The sequence below is a fragment of the Erythrolamprus reginae genome, chromosome 2 (genome assembly GCF_031021105.1).
Source record: "Erythrolamprus reginae isolate rEryReg1 chromosome 2, rEryReg1.hap1, whole genome shotgun sequence".
Lineage (NCBI taxonomy): Eukaryota > Metazoa > Chordata > Lepidosauria > Squamata > Dipsadidae > Erythrolamprus > Erythrolamprus reginae.
The window spans coordinates 102,694,864-102,719,423 of NC_091951.1; the positions used below are offsets into that span (position 1 = coordinate 102,694,864).

General features: G+C 36.9%; 1 protein-coding gene across 7 annotated transcripts in view; it reads left to right on the forward strand.

The window, feature by feature from the left end:
• Positions 1-23,952, forward strand: part of EBF1 (EBF transcription factor 1) — a 416,173-nt gene extending 392,221 nt beyond the window's left edge. For 2 of the 7 annotated variants that reach the window (XM_070738985.1, XM_070738986.1), the window contains exons 12-17: positions 7,513-7,578; positions 9,617-9,794; positions 11,219-11,398; positions 14,617-14,811; positions 15,078-15,146; positions 20,739-22,845. In XM_070738985.1, the coding sequence (XP_070595086.1) occupies positions 7,513-7,578; positions 9,617-9,794; positions 11,219-11,398; positions 14,617-14,811; positions 15,078-15,145 (687 nt within the window). In that variant the 3' untranslated portion in view covers position 15,146; positions 20,739-22,845. Of the gene's footprint in view, positions 1-7,512; positions 7,579-9,616; positions 9,795-11,218; positions 11,399-14,616; positions 14,812-15,077; positions 15,147-20,738 lie in introns of all 7 variants that reach the window. The other 5 variants (XM_070738989.1, XM_070738988.1, XM_070738987.1 and 2 more) reach the window with 4 other exon arrangements.
• Positions 23,953-24,560: the final 608 nt, after the last annotated feature.

Below are 24,560 nucleotides of genomic sequence, written 5' to 3' on the forward strand. Positions count from 1 at the left end.
CCCCCACAATTCCCGCAGGCATGCTTGTACTTACAAAAGGGACGAAAACATGCCCCTTTTGCAGCAAACTCATGACAAGCGGGCGAGGCCCCCTTGCCAGCCACACCCGGAGTCGCCTTGGCCGGCGAAGCCGCGCCGGGCTCCTCCTCCATAAAGTGCCCACTATCCGTGCGCTCACACCCTTCCTTCCCGGACATATGCGTGGCCCGGAACCACAGGTCCGGGACCACCATATCCCACGGCAAGTTGGGCTCCACAGACATCCTCATGCGGAAACCCTTATCATAATGGCGCCAGATGGTGCCCTTATATTCAAAGTGGGCCCTGGCAATTAAGTCTATATACTTAAACATGGCAGAGGCCATAGCCGGCTGCCGTTGAATCACTACCGACCCATAGGTAAGAAAGGCATACAGCCAGGAGCTGAAGCATTTCGTTACCTTGGTCTTCTTCGTTTTCTCCCCCGGGACAATCTCTTTCTCCTGCTTGGGAACCTCACGGTTCAAAAGCGAAAAAAGATCAACGTATTCGCCCCGCCAAATAGCCTCCTTGACCGACGGGTGAAGGTGGCATCCTAGAGGGGTGGACGGCAGCCCGCACGGTATGGCCCCCGCTTTAATACAAGCAAAGGGGTCCCACACCGAGTTGGCCGCCACGCCAAAAACACCCGCCCCATGGGGGTAGGGGAAAACCGGGAGCGGGGGCATGACAGGAGGGGCCGGAGGAACCCACCCCCCTGCCCCTGGCACCGCTGGTGTCCCCGCAGGACCCGTCCCAGACAACGGAGCAGCGCTGGCCGCCGGCGGCCCCGGAGGAGGAACCGGCGGAGCCCACACCTGCCCGCAGGTGCCCGCGGGGGACCCCAAAAAGCTGGACCCACTCCCGACCCCCGCCGAGGGAAAACCCGGGGCGGGGGGAGGAAGAAAAGACAGGGATGTGGTGTGTGGTGCAGCCTCACCTGCCCCGTACGGGGTTGAAGACATCCACGGAGGGCCCAATGGTGTGGGGCCCGGGAAAGCCGCCATCGGTCCTGCAGGGGCCTGCCGTCCGAATGGAGCCGGCTGCCCAGCCTGGGCCGCCGCCGGCTCCCTCCCCAACGCCGCGGGCACTTGATCGCTGGACGCTCCGGGGACCGCACCGCTCCTCCACTGCTCGAGCTCATCGAGCCTCTCCAACACCCTGGCCCAAGACATAGCAGGAGAAAAATCAGGTTGAGGGGCAGGAGGCAACGAGACCACCACCCCCCTGATCAGGGACCACCCCAGCAGTCCCCTCCCTGCTGGCCCGGGCCCGGGCAGAAGGCCTAAGGGCCCTCCTGGGGCGCGCTGCTGGCGGAGCCATAGGAGCAGTGGCGGGCCTCTTCTTGGGAGCCATCACACTTTTTCCCTTTGTATGCAATAAGCCACTAAAACCCCCTAGGCCGAAACCCCCAGCACGAGTGGCAGGCCCAACTCCCCAACCACCGGGCCCTGCCTAGGGCCTGGGAGCACCTGCTACCCCTTTAACCCCTTTCTTGGGTAATACCTACAATTATATATAATTGAACAGTATTTATTGTTTAGGTAGTATTACGATTGCAGGCCTCCCTGCGCAGGCAGGCCTGAAAGGCCTGTAATCCAGTAACACCAACCCTCAAGACCGGGGGCCCAGACCCAACACCCCCCACCGCGCCCTCCTCCCAGCCGGGAGGAGGTTACCAGTCCCCCTCGGGCCCGAGGGGGATCCTGAAGACTGCTGCCACGTGGGGAGTAGTAAGGCCTCAGCGTCGTCGTGCAAAGGAAAGTTTACTGAGACTCCGGATAAACCTCGTTGCGCAACGAGCACAGCACTTTTCGCCCCCTCGGCAGGCCACAAAATGGCGGCCGCAACACGAGGGAGACCCAAAATGGCGGCCGAGCAGCACCGAAGAAGTGTCTGCTCAGGCAACCAGGTCCGGGCGAAAAGGCTGTTTCCCGGCCTGCTGCCCCTTAAATAGGGCCAGCAGGCCCCACCCAGACCTGACGTCATGCCCAGCCACGTGGGCAGGGCATTCCCGGCCGAAATCTCGTCTCGCGAGATTTCGGCCGAAAACAAGATGGCGGCCGCCATCTGAAGGGTCCGAGTCTGCCCGGCCCTTCAGCAACATCGCCGTGGGGCCGGTGAGTCAGCCGGCGTTATTGTAGTAGCATCAGTGAAATAAGAAACTAGAAGTCACAATTGATCAGCTTCAAATAGCATATGAAAAATATAAATGAAGTTGTCATTATGAAAGATGAATGATTTCTTGCTTAATTTTGTCACAATGCAATGCTAATAGAGTTTTTTAAATATCCTATCACTCTTGGGGCTTAAGTAATTGATAAGCTTCATACCTTGTGGACAGTTATTGACTGAAAATATATTGCCTGCAACAAACAATTCTTTGAAGGTGGCTCATTGTTAACATTAATATTAACATTAATCACTTGTTATTAAAAAAAAATCAATATTTACCTGCAATGTTCTTTTTGGCCATTTCTTAATTGATTTAATGAACAGAATGATTGAGACAAGAAAGCTTTGAACAGTTATATAAGATATTATACAATCAAGTTAAAAGCAAGTGACATGCATTGATGAATTATCATTGGTACTATCCATACTGAATGATGTGATAGAAACCCTAAGTAAATGCAGTGTTTTACTCCAGCTTCCAAACATACTATTTCCATAGACACATTGCTTTGCATCAGAGTTGTATCTCTTATATTTTATCAGGTTCATTTTTATATTTTATTCTTTGTGTTGTTTTAGAATAGAAAGATTGAATGAGTGATAAAGAGTTAAAGCACTGGGATATATGAGTAGGTAACAAAATTATGGAAGGTTTGGGGAAATAAAATCACTTTCAATTCAGTAATTATCTTGGCTAATTAATACTGGATTTCTTTCTCATCTTGCTTTTCTTTTAGAAGAGAGCCAGCTATTTTTCTAGCTTATATTCTGAAAGAATAGATAAGAATCTAAATGTGAGAATGGATAAAACCGCATTTTGTGTGCGGTGTATATGTACACACACACACACACATACACACACACACACAGAGAGAGATTAACAAATGCATAAATTAAATACTAGCTTTAATAGAATAATATTGTTTCAAAAATGCATAAGATAAAATACTCCAATTAAAACACTTTACACAGTTATTATTCAGTTCTTTTACATGGCATACTTTAACAGAATTTATAAAAATTGAAATTCAAACATAGATAAATCAATCAGCATTATTGTGATTCTAATATGCTATGTAATTTATAAGTTGTTCTTTTCTGTCCTAAGAAAGCTTACAAAAACACCACATGCTCATACCCAAATGATAGAAGTCTTGATCTGTTAAATAGATTTCTTTTCTCCATATCCCATCATTATTTCTTGCTGATTTTACAAAACTATTATGAATTACTCTCCAATAAAAATTGCACAATATCAGTTAATAATCATCACGACACAGATCTTTTTTTTGTGTGTGGAGTTCTTGCTGATCTCTCTGAATTGAGTAAGAATCTCCTCCTTCAAGTAATGCTTAAAAGTTAAGCGTGGGTCAGTGCACTTTAATACATTCCCTTTTAAAATCCTTCTACAAAAAGCTTGAGCTCCCTTTTTTCTCTTCCAATCTAACCAGAAATAGCTCCTATTAAATTCTGAGGTTCAGCATAAACCAGTAATCATTCTCAAGAACAATAAATTCTGAAGTATTGAGTTTGTCTTGCAGATGGCTGACTGACTGAAGACTTTTCTTACATCCAGAATTCCCTTTTCTCCTAAATTCATAGGGATTAAGGTGAAAATATAGCACATGCTTTCTGACCTCCAAGCTTTCTGGTTAGAGACTACTAACAGCCATAAACCACAGATTTATTTCTTTGCTTAAAAAAAAGTTAAGTCAATCATCTGATCTATCATCTTTGACTAATTTTGTAGGGTTTGATGTACCACTTTAATCTCAACAAACCTTAGCCAAACCATCATGACATCAAAGAAGCAAATATAGAATACAGGGATAATGCACCTAATTTTCTAGATAGTCTCTTAAAACAATTAGCTGTTTGATTCTTAAATGAGTTGTTTTGATTACTGAAAAAAACCCTTTTCCTAGTTATCAACTTCAGTGTTAATATTTAATACTCAGTATGTCTAGAATATGAGTCTGATAAGTTATCAGAAGGAAAGGGGTATGAAAAAGTATATGCATTCTTAATACTATTAATGCACAGGAAATCTTGTAACCTGTTAATACCCCAAAAATATTAAGTGTTGGTGCATGAATATATTTACAGTGCTCTATTGTCTATTTAAAAACAACCTTTCTGTGATGCTATTTGGGCATACTTTCAGCAGCACAATATTGCTTTCAAAGGCTTAGGTATTTTTTATATCAGCTATAGTTTTACAATAACATTCAGAAGGTTAATCAGTACATTGTAATATTCCATATACTTTTAAGTACAATCTACAATCTACGATAAATAGCCAACCATAATCTTGAACATGCTTTAGCCCCTTAAATTGTTAAAAGCTGCAGTGCCCTTTCAATCTACTTACATAATATCATAAAATATACATTTCAAGTTAAATGAAGTCAGCTACTTCAATTTAGTCTCTCAAACTGGTAGTAAATGAGAGGTTAACACTATGGTGCCAAACCCATTATTGAGTAAATTTAGCACCTTGGACAGCTCTGTAAAATCTTTATTGCTTTCCTGACCTGCTCGTCATGTTCTGTCTATGTGTACAGTGGCTCTCAGCTCTGATTGAAAGGCAATATATTAGATCCCGAACACAAACACGCTCGGGGCTGGTTTGCTGTGAACGTAATGACATGGAGGTGAGAACAATTTTCTGGTCACTGCAATTCTACCACCTTGCCATGCTATTGCAGGAACAGTACTTTCTAGAAGACTTTTACGCATCACATTGTATTTGAAGTCGGGACTGTACTCATAAATGGGCTGAAACCTAAAATGTTTTAAATTACATTGGTTGCTGTGTAGAATGTTCTATGTTAACATACAATAGAACAGAAAAGCTACAATTTTTATGTAGAAGCTTAAAAAATAACCTGACAATGTTTTTCCAAAATTGTTTTGCAACATCTGACAAAGCTACATGAAAGAAAAGAGTTATTATGTTGCTATTTTGTTAAGAATAGATGAAATGTATAGGCAATTCCTTGTTATAAAAAGAAATGGAACCTAAACATTGACAATTGTGTGCATAAGTGCACCTTTGTGCCTAACGTTCCTGTCCTAACGTGTTTTTATCTTTTCTACCTCTACTTTATACTTATATTATGTTAAACATACTACAATACAATACTATATTTGACAAATAAAAATAAATTATATATATAAATATTTCAGAAAAATATATATGTAAATTGTAGTGACACTTAGTCAATATTTTCCAGTGATAAACTATGAGAAAGCGTCTGCAATTAGAATTATTTTATGTGATCTTACCAACTATTAAGAAACTATCTGTGAAGAATGGAAGTTTAGATTTCATGTAATTACATTAAGACAGTCCAAAAACTATATTTTCATATGGAAATTCCATTGGCAGAATTAAACTGTTAAAAAATTAATATCTGATTTATTTTGTGCATATCAATGGTCAGACTTAAAGCAACATATAATTTTTATTATTAATATGGGCTAAGGTATAATACATATTTCTCATAACATTAAGAGAGATTTGTCATTTTATAATAATGTTATGCAACAGCTGATGATGTCACCTGGGATAGCATTACATTCCCAAAATTATCTTGTCTGGACAAGATATTTTAATTTACTAGGAACTGGAAAAGTAAAATGTGACAAGCTGTTTTTCCCTTCTATTCTAGATTTTTAATCTTTTACAAGGCAGGCTGAGCTCACTGATTTTCTAAGTAGCTTGGCTGAACCAGCATGGCCTGATTCCATAGGGGTATTGTGCGCATTCAATTCATACACTTGTAAATTATTCAGTACTTTGGTCAGGATGTATAGAGAGGACAAAGACAAGAGCTAGTGATCTCTTCAGAAATAAATAGTTTCAAATGTATTGATTCAAAACCCATCAATTATATAACGCAGCTGGCTGCAAGCATTAAAAAAAATGAAATATGCATTATGAAAGGGAGAGTGTGCTGTGGTTCTAAGGAATGATAAATGTGTATGGGGGTTCAAAACATACTTATAATCTCATTTTTAAATTTAGGACATCATGTATATCATAAGTACCTACTGCAATATGCCAACTCTTTTAGCATATATTGTAGAGAATTTTAAATTGAAAAATGCTAATATGCATCTAAAAGCTTGTCATCTGAAGAGTTGTTCAAGGATTTTGAAGAGGTTATGGTGACAGCAAAATGAATGCAATTATATATCTCTCTTCTGATAAGAGAATATAGTATATGAAAATTGAGCATTACTACTTCTTTTAGTTAGAAAATCTAACTAGTGTATAAAACACTCCTAGTTAAGCTTCTCAGCTTAACTCAAAAGTCAGCTCTTTAAAAAATGCATCTAGCTTCAGAAAGCATTTGCAAAAATATATTACAATTCAGCTTTTATGCTGTCATGCTTACAAAGATCAATTATTTTGGGTAGAAGTTACTTTTTTAATATGTATAGGGGGAACCAATGTATATTATTTTTTCTGTGATGTGGAAAGATTCTTATAATTTACAAATAGATTTTATTGACTTCACTCTTGTTCTCAAAGTTTTGCATGCTAAAAATACAAAGACAGCATTGTGCTATGCAGATGTTGGTTTCAGGACCATGGGGGTATAAGCTGGAGCAGGGAAATGAAGAGATGTACGTAATACAAATGACTTTAGGAGCATAACAAGGATAGATAAATGAGCAAATGGAGAAGTGAGCAACCAAGGAAATTAAAGGTAGGCTTATAGTTAAAATTTGGACATTCCATCCACATCCCTCCAAATTCCCTGAAGAATAACATTGATTTCTTTTTTCTCAGTTGCTACTTGTCTTTCTTTCCTTTTTAAATACCAGGCTACGGCACCCAATTATGGGAAAAAGATGAAGCATAGAACTTGGCATTGTTATCAGATTAGCAACAGCATTCCAGAGATAACTTAACAATATGGTTGATCTGATAAGGACACATTTTTGGTATATAAATTAAGAGCCCAATAAACAGCATGAAAGAAATCTGTAAGGTGCTCTGGGTGACATTGATTGCAATTGAACATATAAATGGAGGTCTTATTCGGCAATAAACCTGCAAGCAACTTCTGTGAAGACAGTAGACAATTGAGCAACATATTTTATTTTGCAGCTCAAGCAAGTTTTACCTTTTAACTTTTGTGTGAACTGGATGAATTCATGGTTTAGCAACCTTCTGAGTTGACTAGGCACTGTTGATATCTAAGACTGAAAACAAGGCTGTGACTGAAAGCGAAATTGAAGACACAACGTTAGAACTGTATTTACTACGCATGAATATGAGTAAAATTCTCCTTTTCTTTCTAACAGGAAGTAATACTCAAGAGAGCAGCAGATCTGGTGGAAGCACTCTATGGTATGCCACATAACAATCAGGTAAATACAGCCTTAGTTAAGTAGTGCTCCGCTTGGGGTTCTGAAATCTGTGGACAGTCATCTTGCAGGGACAAATAAAAGTAAAATTGCAAATCAGCAAAAAGTAACAACAATGACACTTAGACTTATATACCGCTTCGTAGTGCTTTCCAGATCTCTCTAAACAGTTTATAGAGTCAGCATACTGTCCTCAACAATCTGGGTCATTATCCGACCTTACAAGGATGGAAGGCTGATTAAACCTTGAGGATGTCATAATAGATGTAGGAAAACTTCCCACGTGGGCCAAACTCATCTCAAAGTTTCTAACAGTAGTAGAATTTTAATTTTTGATTTTATTAGTTGATTTGCTTTGCTAAAATAATGGAAACACTATTCTGTGCTATTAATATTTTATAGTTTTATTGTGTTATGTTTTCAATAGAATTTAAATACACTAATATGGTGTCAGCTGCTTAGTAGATGCTTGTGCCCGGTAGTGAACTTAATATCAGTATAAAATATAATGAATAATTTAGGCATTCTGTTTAGAGCATGGTTCTCAACTTTTTTAATGCTGCGACCCCTTATTACAGTTCGTCATCTTGTGGTGACCCCCAACTATAAGTTTAGCGCCAATTCTTCCAACAGATCTTTAAGCTGATTGGCAAAAGGTCAGAGGGACACCCCCCTGTAAACACCTGATTGGTTGGATTGTACAAATATGTTCCGAGATGCCAGAATAGAAGCTTTAGTTGCTAACACCATTGGAAATTTGTCTTTTCCCATGGTCTTAGGCGACCCCTGTGAAATGGTTGTTTGACCCCCAAAGGGGTCCCAACCCCAAGGTTGAGAACCACTGGTTTAGAGCCTTATCTTAGTGTAATTTAAGAAGTAACCTTCTAACTTTGTTTCCCATTTCATAGAATACAGGTAGTCCTTGACTTACAACCATTCATTTAGTGACATTTAAAGTTACAACAGCAGTGAAAAAAGTGACTTATGGCCAGTCCTTTCACTTATGACTGTTGGAGCATCCCCACATTCACATGATCAAAATTTGGATGCAATACAACCAGCATGTATTTACAATGTTGCAATGCCCCATTGCCCTGTGATTGCTATTTGCAACCTCCCCATCAGATTCTGACAAGCAAAGTGAATGGGAGAAGCCAGATTCACTTGAGGACTGTATGATTCCCTTAAAAACTGCTGTGATTTGCTAAAGGACGGTGGCAAATAAAGGTTGTAAAATCAGCTGTGACTCAATTAACAACCACCTTGTGTAACACAGGGAATTCTGGCCCAGTTGTGGCTGTTAGTCAAGGACTACTTGTAAAAGCAAAGAGTTGGTTCATCATGATATCAGTTACTATTGTTCATTACTCCCTTTGAACAACTGAAATAATAATAATCTGATTCATAGCTCAATTTTCCATTGCTCTGATGTGCCACTGGGACAGGCTCTGAATTGATTAGGTGATTTAGAGCTTCTAGATCAAAAGCTGCCAAAAAATAACAAAAAACCCCACCACTTGAAGGTAGGAAGAGGACAGAAAATACATTTTACTGACATAGTGGCCGCCTGGATTTTGGGACCTCAAATCTGAATTTGCTAGTAGGTTTTGTACAAGTAGTGTTTCACTTACAGCAGTTCATTTAGTCACTATTCAAAGTTACTACGGTGCTGAAAAAAGGGACTTGTGACCATTTTTCACACTTACAACATCTAGTGACGTGATCAAAATTCAGATGCTTGGCAACTGGTTCATATTCATTGCCGTTGCTGCATCCCAGAATCACCTGATCCCCTTTTGTGACCTTCTGATGAGCAAAGTTGATGGGGAAACCATATTCACTTAATCACCAGGTTACTACATTAGCAGCTGCAGTGCTTCACTTAACAAATGTGACAAGATAGGTCATCAAATGGGGCAAAACTGACTTTAACAAAATGTTTTACTTAGCAACATAAATTTTGGACCTAATTATGATGATAAGTTGAGGACCTACCTGTATTTAATTAATTTCTTTCATATCTAAACTCATATTTTGGCAGGAAATAATCCTGAAAAGAGCAGCTGATATTGCAGAAGCACTCTACAGTGTCCCTCGTAATCATAACCAACTCCCTGCGCTCGCTAATACATCAGTCCATGCTGGCATGATGGGTGTGAATTCGTTTAGTGGTCAATTAGCAGTAAATGTCTCAGAAGCCTCACAGGCCACCAATCAGGGTAAGGTGAAGAAGACTCCCCCCCCTTCTTTTCAAGACTTTATGTGGTAAATAAAAGTCATAATGCATAATACTTTCAACCAGCATGCTTTTTTTCCTTTAGAATCCTATATAGAACAGCTCAGAATCCAGGCAATATACATTACATTTGCATAATCATTTGTGAAAAGGATGTATCCACCACACATTTCAATGAGTTGTGATCAATACAGCTAAAAGTGAAAATCTCCTTTGAGTAAGCCTGTGATTTAAGTATGATTCCTTCATCTGAATACAGGCTCATTTGTTGATAGAACGTCAGAAATAGAAAGCAGTGTTACTTAGGAAATCTTCCTGCAATCAGGAATCAGGTCTGGGGATTACTAGAATCAAAGGAAAAGTTTCAGTAGGGCAATATTGCTTGTTGAGCTATCATGAGCTTCAGATTCCAGATAATAGTTTAAATTGCTCTTCTGATATTATTATTGCATCCAGTCCATATTTTATTTTTTATTAAAGGATGAGTATTCCCTTTCCTAGTTAGAAACTTCATGCAACCAAGGCCACAAAACCCACAATCAAAAGTGCATCATGGTATTTTTTCCTATATTTTTAAAAAATTATAATCTTCATAGATGCAATAGATATAATAAATGTATCTCAGAAGCTTCTGACATTAATAATGTTTTAGAATTAATTTAACAATTTTCCAGATTTAACAAGGAAGAAACAAACTTTCCCCCTTTTCTTTATTGCTAAGCATTTGCCACAAATAGTTAACAGGTTGTTGATTGCATGTCTGAAAATATCTGAAGAAAAATTATGATACAATAATGCATTGGTCCGTATCCCACAGCGGCTTCCAATATCTTTTACTATGATCTGCTACACTGCATCATGCTTACTTAAATGTTCTCAATATTTATATTGGTAAATTGCCACTATGGAATGCTTTCCTTTCTCTAGCATCCATAATTATGATTCTTTCAGCACCAGGCAAAGCCTTTTTCTGTTTCATCTACCTTTTCAGGGTTTTTTTTTCAAAGACCTTGGATATTTATGACACTCCTAGTAGTTTCATCTTGTACAGTTCCAGCAATCCATATAATATTTTTATCATACTGTATTTGTAACAATTTGGATTTTATTACTTGTGTAGATTTTTTATTGTTATAGTTAAACTATTGTAATAATGTTTACACTTTAATCCATTTTTATGACACATAGAAAATTTGACTGTAAGGCACATAGTATAAATAATGTATAATTGCTTTATAAGTTATTTTTTTAAAAATACTCCTTCAAATTTTCTCCATAATTGCATTTTTTTTTACTGAAGTCTTGTCCAGTTTTAGCATAGTATGGTCTGGAATGTTTTGAAATTGGGTGGAACTTTTGGTTGAAAAACAACTGTTGTGTTTTTGTTTTTTTTACTTCCTCCCAAAGGTTTTACTCGCAACTCAAGCAGTGTGTCTCCTCATGGTTATGTGCCAAGCACTACTCCTCAGCAGACAAACTACAACTCCGTCACAACAAGCATGAATGGGTATGGAAATGCTGGAATGTCAAATTTAGGTGGTTCTCCAACCTTCCTGAATGGATCTGCTGCCAACTCTCCCTACGCCAGTATGTATTATTATATATGTTACACAATGTAGATTGAATGGTGATCTGATTACCCTAAGCTTTTGTAATGATTGGAAACTTTTCAAGAAATTTACCAGATAGATATTGGTGTGCTTAATAAGTCCACGTAAAAAGAGTTGAAAGCTGCACAGTGAGGTCTATGCTGTTGCTGTTGTTGCTTGAAAGTATACTGTACAGCATTAGAATGATACATGAAAATGCAAATTTAAATCATACATGAGCTCTCTAAGAGATGCTAGGTGTTAATAACCACTAATCTGTATGGAAGGAGTTGGTTAAAGCTAGGCCCATTATTTGTTTGATATTCAAACTTGCTAAGCCAGCAATCAATTTAACAACTTGATGCAACAAATCTCTGAATTGAAGATCACTTTTTAAAAAAAATGATAATGGGGATTTATTTCCCCATGAATACAGGTTGACCATTTCGCTGTGCATAATACTAGGAAGAGAATTAACCTGATTTTTACCAGTAATTGAAAATATGTTATAATTTAAATGATTATAATAGTCTAATTAAAGGGATGATCTACTGGTAACAGATGAGATTGTGGGATTTTGACAGGATGCTTTATCTAAACAACATTATTGTATTTGGTTCATTGTTAGAAATATTTCAGCAATGCCAAACGTATGCCTTGCAATTTGTGAGGTGCTTGTTCCTGTTAAATCATGCCTCTTTTGTCTCATCATCATGATTCATAGAATGGTTTTCTTGATATATACTGCTGCCCTATTAACAACAAATATTGTTAATCAGAAAATGTTTCAATCATGACCTGAGAATTAGAAAGGTGGCATTCTTAATTAAATCAATAAACTAATTGCTGTATAGTTGCAATTCAATTTGGATGCTTTGATTGCTCTGCCTTCACAAGTGTGTGTTTATATCAAGTGACTTTACACTAAGACAGTATCTGTCAGACTGTGAAACTTTGAAGATTTAATTTCCATTAATTGATTTCATTGGGGGTTCAGAAATATGGTATCATCTGTTTACACAGAGATTCTAAAGGGATTGTTTTTATCTGTATAAATGCAAATAAAATCTTTGCCACAGCTAATTTGAATTTTCATTCCCAAAGCATTTAATTATTCATTAAATATCCTGAATATAAGCAATCTCTAAACAAGATTTTTTTTAAAAAAAATATATGAGTAATTTGGCCTCTATTTTTTTTCTTTTCCCCCAGAATCATAGAAGACAGTAATTCTGAAGTAATTTGATCCTATTTTGAGTAAAGGCATTAACTATATTATTTAAGGCACCCGCAGGGTTTTTAAAAAGTAATTAAGCATAACTTTGCAAGGGATACAAATGTGCATGCAGATTGGATTATATATTAGATGCAGATAATGTAAAAAGTGGTCCCCAATGTCCTTGATAGCACTTCAAGAGGTCTTGGCATCATTTTTTCTTGAACTATATGGTCAACAAGAATAGCCTACAGCGTGTTATTAATTTGGACCAAACAATAAATAGTGCACATACATATCTTCACATGCACTCCCACATTATAATGTATAATATTCAAAATAAGCCATTTGGCTCATGGGACAATGAATCCTACAACAAGTGTCTCTTCTTATCTCTGGAAATATAAATGTAATAATAACAATTTAAGAAAAAATAATTTGCTTTTGTGATGCTCAAAAATCACTTTCTTACTTGCAGTACTAATCCTGAAGAATACTTAGAGGAATGAAATGCAATACAAATTATTAATTTGTCAGATTGTGTCTCTTTAAGGATCAGATTGCCATCCAGGGTTGTTAATGGGGAAGCAAAGGATGATTCTCTATTTCTGCCTGCCTGCCTGCCTGCCTGCCTACTCACCTATCTATCTATCTATCTATCTATCTATCTATCTATCTATCTATCTATCTATCTATCTATCATCTATATCTATCTATCTATCTATCTATCTATCTATCTTTCATCTATCTATATCTATCATCATCATCATCATCATCATCATCATCATCACCTTTATTTTTTACAAATAACTCAAAATGGCAAACATGTCCAGCACCAGGTGTGGGTTCTACTTAACTTCCTCACCAGTTTGCATCGACAGAAATACATGACCCTTCCCAGAAAATAATAAAAAGAATAGCTTCTGCGCATGCGCAGAAGCAACAATTAAGCTTCTGCACATGCGCAGAATCAAAATCAAAGATGATGGCGCCCACAGATAGAACCGGCTCTGTGATATCACCACTACTAACAGTTCTAAAGAACCAGTTAGAACCAGTTAGAACCGGTAGGAAACAACCTCATACTTTTCTCCTCTTATTTTCCTCACAATAAAGTGAGTTAAACTGAGAGAGAATGTCTGAGATGAGGTCTGTCAGCTTGCTTTCATGTCTAAACTAGGACTAGAATTCAGGATCTCCTATTTTCTAGCCTGGTGCCTTAACCACTCGAACAAACTGACTTTATATATACAGTGGTACCTCATGATACGAACCCCCCATGATACGAACATTTCGAGATACGAACACGGGGTTCAGAAATTTTTTGCCTCTTCTTACGAACTTTTTTCGACCGATCTGGAGTCTGAAAAGGAGGTGGGGAATCCCAATAGGGAATTCCATGGGCGGAGCTTTGACGTCACGACCAGGAAGGATGTCTTCGTGACATCAAAGTTTTAAAAGGTGACAGCCGGGTGGCGGTGGCCAGCGGAGTGCCATTTTGTGATTTTTCCCCCCTTGCACACATTAATCGCTTTTACATTGTTTCCTATGGGAAACATTGTTTCGTGTTATGAACTTTTCGCCTTACGAACCTCCTTCCAGAACCAATTAGGTTCGTAAGACGAGGTATTACTGTAATTATCTTTCACGAGCAGTTTAGAAGTTAACTTCCACAGACTAGTGACCACTGCTATTTTTGCACAAACCTGTCCTTAAAACTAAAATACAATATTGAAAATTCCGTGGGCTGTTTAGCCTAATTTCAGCAATCCTGAGATGCTGCTGGTGTGGGAACAAATCATATTCTGCTTCCTTCCCCCATGACCTAGGTTTTCCTCTGGAATGAGGGACTCTCAGAAGGGACATTCAGTTTCGATGTGAGTGAAACATCAGTTGTTCCGGACATCACCAAGGGAGCCTTGCAAATAGAGAAATGAAATACCCCGATTCATTTATGGTCTTGAAAAGAATAATTCTTCTCTCTTCTTGTTTTCTTCTAGTTGTGCCATCCAGTCCAACCATGGCATCCTCTACTAGTCTCCCTTCTAATTGTAGCAGCTCCTCTGGGATCTTCTCCTTCTCACCAGCCAATATGGTCTCAGCAGTGAAACAGAAGAGTGCTTTTGCTCCTGTTGTCAGACCACAGACATCCCCTCCCCCCACCTGTACCAGCACCAATGGGAATAGCCTGCAAGGTAGGCCAGTTTGGGCATGCTGCTTTTGTCGGCATTCGTAGGGTGGAGTTGAGTAAGAAAAAGGGTAATGAATTTTCAGTTACATGGTGGGGAGATTCCATTGAATAGTTGTTACTCCCAGCCAATCATTATTACCCTGTTGAAATAAAATGCTGTGTCTTAAAACCACGGTGTGAGTGTTTGCTTAAAATGAGTGTATTGCAGCTTACTAATACCAGCCTTTCTCTTTCTTTCCTTTCTTATTCCTTGTTGTTGTCTTTTATCAGACCAGTCTTTTGTGGACTCTAGCAAGTACTCCACTGCAGGGTCTCTCCAGGGTCTGGCCTTCTCCTGAAGTACGTTAGTCAATCTTCCCTTCCTTTCTTTTAATTTTTTTCCTTTGACATGTCCACCCAGCAGTGTTTATGATGGTATCAGATTGCATGTGGCAGCATATCACTAAGTATAGGTAGCACATTATGTGTTGTGTAAAGTTTCCAGTCTTCTTATTTTCCCATGATTAATGTAATACAAATAACCCACTTCTACTTGCAAACAGTACCTGCCATCTTTACAATCTATTTAGCTGTTTTCATTTGTATCTCATCCAATAGATAGTAGCTGAGGTCTTCTTCCCATCATACTATTGTAATTTATGCAAACATGGATTTCCAACATATCTATGTCTGTGTCAGATTCAGGAAATTCCTAACATGATTCATCAAAGGGGAGAACATTGTGTATATCATGATTTCCACCATTCGTATTCCATTTGTAGAACACTTTTACCTTTTTACCCAGCATTAACAGATGGGCAGAGTATTTCCTGACAAGTAAAATAAGGATTATCATTAAAATAAAATTTAGAATTGGAAAATGTAAAGCAAATAACTTTTCCATTCATCAAATTGGATATCTATGAACCTCATAACTATATTTAAATAAAGACAGATTGAGGAAGTGAGAAATTTCCACTGTGATTGACTCCAATAGTCGTTCATGTGATCAGACTATCAGTAAATATTTTTTTATGTAGGATGAGTATGTGAGAAATAGATAATTTTTTAAAGTTCAGGATATGTCAGTGTTATATATGATAACATTTTTTAATGACTATCATATTCATATCTATGCTTTTTAAAAGAATAATGCGATCAATCTATGCATTAACAGAGCTATTAGAAAAATTATGTTTTTACTGCATTTGTTTAATCTACTGCTTCCTACTGTTTTGCACAAAAGTTCTACATCACTGAAAAATAGATTAAGTAATTTCCAAAAATACTCAAGAGACAATTCCCCAATTGTCCTTCCTAAAGACAAATTGAAAATTGTATTTCTTGCCTTCCCTCCCTCAGTCCAAAATGGCATTATTAAATACTTGCTACTTTTTCTGGTGAATTATTTTTAGTAAAAATTAAACCCAATACATAAGGACATAGCAACATGTCTGAAGATATCCATTATAGACATTCTTCAAATCCTAACAGAGTAGTAGTTTAAATTCAGAACATTAAAGCTAAGATTCCTCAGCAACCTAACTTTACAAAGTGCAATTTCTGTTTTTTTAAAATCAATTATATTTGTTTTTGAAATTTCTTTCATTTTAATAAGCAAAGTTGAATAAGGATACTGCACTTTGTATAAATGTATTAGCGGATCCCTTGGGATTTGAGATCTATTTCCTTGCCTTTTTGAATCTTGGTCTCACTCTTATTTTCCAAACAAAAGAAAACTTGTTTGTGTAAATATTTCTTTTAATTCCAGGGCAGTGAGGATTAAATATAGCCCTTTGAAATGTGAGAGGCCTTTTTGAGATAATCCAAATGAAAGTAGAATAACCAGGTTAGGCACATAGACGATTATTTTTTATCCCTGAAGATTCAAAAATTGCTTTCTGTAAGTTTTAATCAACATTGATTACTATGAAATTTCATGTTATGTCCAATTTCATGTTCCTCTTTGGTTTGCATTGGTAATGCTGACTCAACATCCTTGTTTTTCCCATTTCTGAATACACTTTTCTCATGACCAAGTACCCTTATGGGAACATTTGATTTAAAAGAGTATTGGATTCTTTGTGCAATCTGCAGTCAAATTATTTGTCATACGTGCATTGGACTGCAAGTCAGAAAAGTGAATATTATCTATTTAACATATGGACCATATATATCATAAAAAATATATTCTGATTTACTGTTTCATTTGGCTTGTTGGAGGGGTGCCCTACTGTGCTTAACCCCTCATAATTACCATATTACCACACTCTAAAGCATTGAGTAGAGAGACATTTCATGCTCACTTAATCAAGAAAGGTCTCACAATCCCCAGATGCCTCAAACAGCTCTAGGTATAGAAGGCTACTGACACATGCTCATTCACACTGTAAATAGAAAGGACGTACTATGCTTAAAGACAAATGCAGTATCTACTGCATTAGACCCAGACAGACCCTAAGGGTAAAACCCAGTCATTGGATTGTTTTCCCTTCAAGAATAGAAAGTATGGAAAACAAGTCAAATGTTCATTTAACTTTGGTAAAGTGAATATGCAGAGGAATTGAGCAAGAAAGATAAGAGCTAAAAAGAAAATAAGATTTACCTACAACTTATTCACTAGTCTTTAGGGCACAGAGTTTAAATGGGGAAGGATCTCCTTGCCTATAAGGGCCAGAATTGCCTTGTACTTTAAAAAAAAGCCTGGGAAATAATAGAAAGAAGAATCACTAGTAAATGTGTGTCACTCTTGAAATGGCAGGATAAAGCTGCAAGGTGTATAACCATGACAAAAAAGAAAAATAATCAAATAATATAACCATAGTGGCGGACTAATTGTGAAACGTGGTAAACACAAGCCATATCATACACAGAGCTAGGGTGGCGTCATGGTTAGGGGACAGCACTGCAGGCTACTTCAGCTAACTGCTAGCTGTAGTTCAGCAGTTCAAATCTCACCAGCCTTCCATCCTTCCAAGGTGTGTAAAATGAGGACCCAGATTGTTGGGGGCAATATGCTGATTCTGTAAACTGCTTAGAGAGGGCTGTAGAAGCACTATGAAGCGGTATATAAACCTAAATGCTATTGCTATTGCCAATGCTATATATTTGGTCAAGTGAACCTGCTTGGATTATGGACAAACTAAATTAAACAATGTTACCTTATGCCTTGCAGTGAAGCTGCTTCTGATCTTGCTCTCACCTGTAGACTTCTGTTTGCTACAAAACATATTCAGTGAAAGAATGGGAAGGATAACTTGCAGTTGATTGGAAATTTAAACGAACATATCTGATGTGAGCCAATGTATTGCCAATTAACTGTGATAGAACTAAGCATTTGAATGGCAACCAGAATATTGATTTATTGTACTGCAGAAAACAAAAGAAACTGAAGGCTGTTGGAGAGATGAATGGAAATCAAGATAGTCTTGCCTACAACATTAAAACTTAAGTAAATGCCAGAAACCTGCATCAGAATCCATTTGGCTGAAATTTTGTAGTCCTTCAAAAGAAAAAAAATGAAAATCCACAGTAACTGAATTTAAACATACCTGGGATAAACATATATCCACTGTAAGATAAAATACAGCAAATAGTATAAGGGCAGACTAGATGGACCATGAGGTCTTTTTCTGCCGTCAGACTTCTATGTTTCTATGTTTCTATGTAAAATGAAGAAAAGAAATTAAAATTAGTTTCAATGAATATTGATAACAATGTCTGAAAAAGGATAACTAACCAGTCCAGTTGTAACCATGATATCATGCCCCTCAGCAATGACAATTTCAGAAGTCCCTGGTTACAATTGTTAAGCAAGGAAGGTCACAAATTGGAACCATATGACCATGTGACACTACAGCAGCCAGAACATTGAGGATCAGTCATAAATCCCCTTGTTTAGTACCATTGAAGAATTGCTAAGTGAGTCAAGGATCACCCGTATGACATAAAACATAAAACTCTTGCAGTTATTATCTGACTTAAAAGTATTAATTTTATCACAGAATATATCTATCCACCATCTTTAATAACATTTTCCAAACAGTAACAAAACAACTTACATATTAGCATATAGCAACCAGTACTTACCATTATTAAAACAATTTAAAGGTTTAGCATTTAAAGATACAAATATCTCAAAATGCATCCTGGAAACTGTCATCAGATGTATTTTTTTTTCACCCAAAAGTTCTTAACCTGACCACAAAGTCAGGAAAAGTTAAAGAAAGTCTTCTGTTATAAAGACTATATCCATCACACCAAATCTTTGAAGAGTGCCTCTCTATTTTCAAAGGGAATGTTTACTATGCTACCAGAGTAGGTCACGTCTTTAGTATGTTTGAGTCCAAAAGTTTAGATATATTTTGCTTTCTTGTCTCCTCATATTTTATTTATCTGTTGCCATTCACCTTAATTGCCTTTTTGTTGCTGATTAGCCTTGCAATTCATGCACTTATGGTGATGGCTGTGGAAAGAAACATTCCCTTTCATTTGTGCTTGATTCTCACCAAATTATTGTAGATCTAATTAAAGTAGAAGAATTAGAAGCAGTTATAGGTTTGAATTCTTGCCCCCAAAATCATTTGCCCATATGTTTAAGATGGTGGCTTTAGATGCGTACCTTTGAAAGACATCATCTAAAGACTAGAATTTGTCATATCCCTTGATGGCATTTTAAAAGACGGCTTTGTCACAACCATCACCACAAGGCATGTGTGAATGCCAATGGCAATGATATATTTGCTTGCAGTCATTTTTCATATTGCATGGAATGGGTGAGTCTAGATTATCTCTGCAGATTTCTCCTAATGTACAGACCTGTTCTTTGCAAATGAAGTGCATTGATTGGAAATGATTTAATGTGAACTAATCATGTTGAAGTCAGAATTCTTTCAAACTGCTTTCTTTTGAATAATAATAATAATAATAATAATAATAATTATTATTATTATTATTATTATTATTATTATTTATTAAATTTGTATGCCACCCCTCTCCGTAGACTCGGAGCTGTGTTAGTCTGTAGAAAAATAAAATGTGAACTCCTTATAACTACTTGTTCCAAATAACCTCAGTTTCTTAATTGTGTAAAACATTATGATGCAATTGCATTGAACGGGGATATTATCTTTACATGAATAAAAGATATGAAGAGAAAATAAATCAAATATAAGAAAGGATAATAACAATAGAAAAATGAATAATCTTCATGCCCATACTGGCTACTGTCTGAAGATGCAAGATGCTAGATTAGCTGCTATGCCTTTTCTTTGAAGGTTTTTTAAAAATTTAAATAGCAACAGTTTAACTGGTAACAGTTTATAGACAGAAAAAAATATAAACAGTTTATATTTGTAGGTGTGAAACAATTTTTAGCTTTCTGCATGGTATCTCCAAAAATTCCTTTTTCATAAAATTCTAATTATATACAGCATTATACGTGCAGCTGATCAACACCCTTCTCTTGATTTTAGAATTCTATTTGGTAAATTGAAAGGTGAACCACAAGATTAAAAATATTTTTCCCCAAGCAATAATTTCATTATTTAAATTTTACTTCATCAGAATCTATGTTGCAATCACCTTAAGGATTGGCAAAGTTATTTCTGACAGTCAAACTGCTAAATAATTTCAGATTAAGGGTAATAATCTGAGCTTCATTCAAATTTTTAACTTGCTTGCATGCAACTTCCATCCAGATATATTGCAGTTTCCTTGTAAGCTCTTACTTAATACTTCTACAACTGAAATAAGTGATTCTAGAGTAGTAGACTAACTACCTAACATCGGCTATTCTTCTTCCTTTCTAAGATTTTACCCATTATGATGTGTAAATCCGACTTTTGAAGTACGGATTAGTGATCTACTACTGAATATTTGAAACAAATATTTTCTTGTCCCAAATGGCAAAACTGATTTGTTTTTGTGTCTCCTTCCTTCTTACATTTACAGCTATATCTGGCATGATAGTTCCTCCCATGTGAATGAATTGCCTTGAAGAATTGACTAATGAAGGATTTGGATTCTGCTCCAGAACAATGTCTGACCCAACTCTCAGAGAGGAACTTTTAACTCAGGCCTTTCTTCAAGGAAAAAGGAAAACTCTCACAATAACTGCAAAGTTTTTAAAAAAACACATTTTTTTTTTTAAAAAAAATTGCCATCCTTGCAAAATATTCCTGAAATCTACTTACAGCCTACATGGGCAAGATGTTAATTTGAGCTGTCCGTCCCAAGTTCTTGGGGGAGAAATTTGTGTCCTGAAGAAAATACACTTTGGTCTTTTCAGTTTTTATGGGTCACTTTTTGTCTTTTACAAATCACAACGGGAGGGAGAGGCACAAAGATGAAAAGACAACTTGAGAATTTTTCTTTGTTGTAGTTTCTTAAAACTGTCTTAAAGGGAAATAAAGTGGCAACACATGAGTTTCTATGGAACAGAAGTAGAAGTGCCAGTTAGGAATTGTTGATGTTTTTCTTTCCTTGGAAATTAATGGCTGTGCCAGTAAGGGTTGTTTTCATATGTTTTATTTAACCAACAATAGCACATACATCAGGGATTTGCAGTCTAGGGAAGTATCAATGGATGTCCATGTGAACATAGATACAAAGATACACCATACACAAAAAGGATTTCATTTTAGAAGTCATGATTCCCCACCTCCTTAATCCCTCCACACCTCTTTTTGACAACATTGTACTTAGAAGATTGCGTAAATACTGCAAGGCAGGGGGAAAAAAGCATATGTGTAGCTATGGACATGCATTTTCCATCTTTACTTTGGTAACCCAGTGCCTCTGGATATAAAGCTAAAAATTGCAAATCCGATTAGCATGGCTCTCTGTCTTTTGCTTTTAACCAACTTAAATCCAAATACAGTCTTAAACTGTCTTTCTCTGTAAATCTCATTGAAATCTGATAGGACATGACAAAGGCACAAAAGAGAGCTGTTCAGTGCATTTTGGAGCATATTTTTTACCAGAAGCTTCTTTCCTGATACCTGTATATTTCATTTTGGAATGGGCCAGGGTGGGGGAGGGAGGGAGGGACAGGATACAGGATTCATCCTGCCATTCCAGAGGATGATCCAGAAGCACACACATAGGAAAAAGGACATGTCTGGTTTGAGCTGCAATTGTTTTTATACCAGTTTGTAACATAATCTCTTAAGCAACAAGTGGTTGCATTTTTGAGAATATGTATAGGAGAAAAAGGGTGAAGAACACAGTAAGTTATATGACAGTTGCAAAATAAACCACCCACTTTACAGGAATTTATCTCTTGTTACTTGGAAAGTGTTCTTAGTTAAAGATGCAACGAACCTTTACAAATGCATTCATTAAATAATCCGTTTGGGGTTTTTTTTTTCCTTTGCTGTGGCATTTTGTATGTAGTTATAAATAAATACTGTAGATTTTTTTTGGCCAAATTATTGTTCTATTTATACAATTTAATGTCTTAAGGCAGATTTTCAACCACACACAAATCTACAAGAATTACTGCATATTTTGCAAAATGAGCTCACTACCTTTATGATTGCACATGCTTGCAAAATGAATTAAAGAAATAAAGCTTTTTTAATGAAGAATTTTGTAAAATACCCATATAAATAATGTATTTAACTTTGAACTTTGTACATTGCTTTTTCTCTGCAGCATCCCAGTTTATTTTATTGTGTAATTTTGCTATGTGAAAAGTGCTAATTTGTTTGTTCCTTCACAAGTGTGTTAGCTGTTTAAATGTGATTTAATGCAATTCATTTATACTTTTTTAGTAATTGTTTTAAACCAAGCTTCCATTTTTGTTTTAAGTTCACCAAAGCCATTGTCTATTTTTGTATTATTTCTAACTTAAGAAGTTTTTTTTCCAATATATGGCAAAAAAAGTAGCATATTATTCTTATAGCATTTAGTTACGTAGATTTAAAAAAGTATTCTTTGCTTTTGAGGCTTATTAAAAAAATCTAAAGCTGTTTTACTCTATTAATATGCATGGAATCTCTCCCCTTTGAAGTGACGCATTTTTTTGCATTAAATATGGGGGGAAACTTCATAGAAATTAATGAAAATACTTTCTTTCTTGTCTGCTTGTATATTTCTCTGTCTTTCACATAAATATAAACCAGCAGATTGGATGCCTTAACAATGCAAAGCATATTCATTTCACTTGTACATTGTACTGAGCATCAAAACTGTCAATCATCACTAACATTCTGAAGAAAAAAGGATTTTGAAAAGCACAAAAGAACTGTTTTGTTACCTTAAGAAAATGTGACTTTTTTCTAGACAAGCAACAATGCTGCAACTGTGCATGCTTCCTGTATGAATTTTGCAAGAGATTTCACTCAGATTTCACTGTGTGATCTTTTGGGAAAGGGAAGAGGGTGGGTGTGGGAAAGAGAGAGAGAAAGAGAGAGAGAGAAAGGGAAAAAAATCCATAATGTATTCTTTCCCCACAGAAAAACAAGAACAGAGTCACACATAAAGAAATTAGAAAATATAAAGAATTATCAATGTATTGTTTCGTTATAATCCGAACATTTGTTCTAATTCTTAAAGTACCAGTGGCACACAAATGTAATCAAATTAAAGCCATATTTTGTCCAGTGATGCCCTCTGTGGAATCCCAGTCAAGACAGATTATTTTTATTTAGACAGTTACATGAATGTGTATAGCCTGTTTCCTTGACCTCCAAAGATCATGTGAGAGTACACAGACTTTCTTTCTTTCTCCAAGTATTTATAGTGCGTAATAAAGAAAAAATATATTTTAAATTATCTCCCTGCCCTGAATAGATTGTTATGAGTTCCAAGTCCATTCTTAAAGATGCCGCTCTTTACAGAATATGGCTGTAAGTGGGAATGATCATGTTTCAGACTTAAAATGTGATTTCTCACCTTGGCTGGGCTGTGAGAATGATGTCTGCTCCCTCTCCATTCGTAGCCAACTGCCATCTTAAAAAATGAAGTCATCTCTGAAGTGATTCTTCTTTCATTTCTTACTGAAACCTTTTGGAATAGACACAAACGCTGTACAGTTCTATTGTTAGAGAAGAAAAAAAAACCTGACTACTGTAGAGATTGTTATAATTATTTTGCAGAAATTCAAGCTGTAAAAACTTTTCAACTTTCACACTATTTAATTAAAGTTACTTCCTGTCTGTGAGTGCAGCTCCTGGCTGAGTATTTTATTCCTTTGGCTTTGCTAAGCCAACAGGTGAGGACCAGTTGATTTCCCCTTGTAGGCTTTTACTGCAAAATATGAAGCGTGTAAAATAGGGGGAGGTGGCACTTGGGTTTTGACTTGCCTTTCAGATAGATTGAGAGAGAGAGAATATTCTAAGGTATCTTCTTACACATTTTGACAAGCATAAGGATTAACATAGCTGTCCTCGCGTTGAAGGCATTATTTGTATGCATTTCCCTACATATCGCAGGATATAGCTTTACAGTGATATATAATAAGTCCTCAACTTACAACAGTTGATTTAGGGGCCAAAATTACAATGGCACTGAAAAAAGAGATGTATGGTTGTTTTTCACAGTTATGACCTTTGCAGCATCCCCCATGATCATGTGATCAAAATTCAACTGCTTGGCAACTGTTTCAACACCTATGACCATTGCGGTGTCCTGGGGTCATGTGATTCCCTTTTGTGGCCTTCTGACAAGCAAAGTCAATGGGGAAGCCAGGTTCATTTAACAACGGTGTTACTAAGTTAACCACTGCATTAATTCATTTAACGGTGGCAAGAAAATTTTTATTTAAAAAAA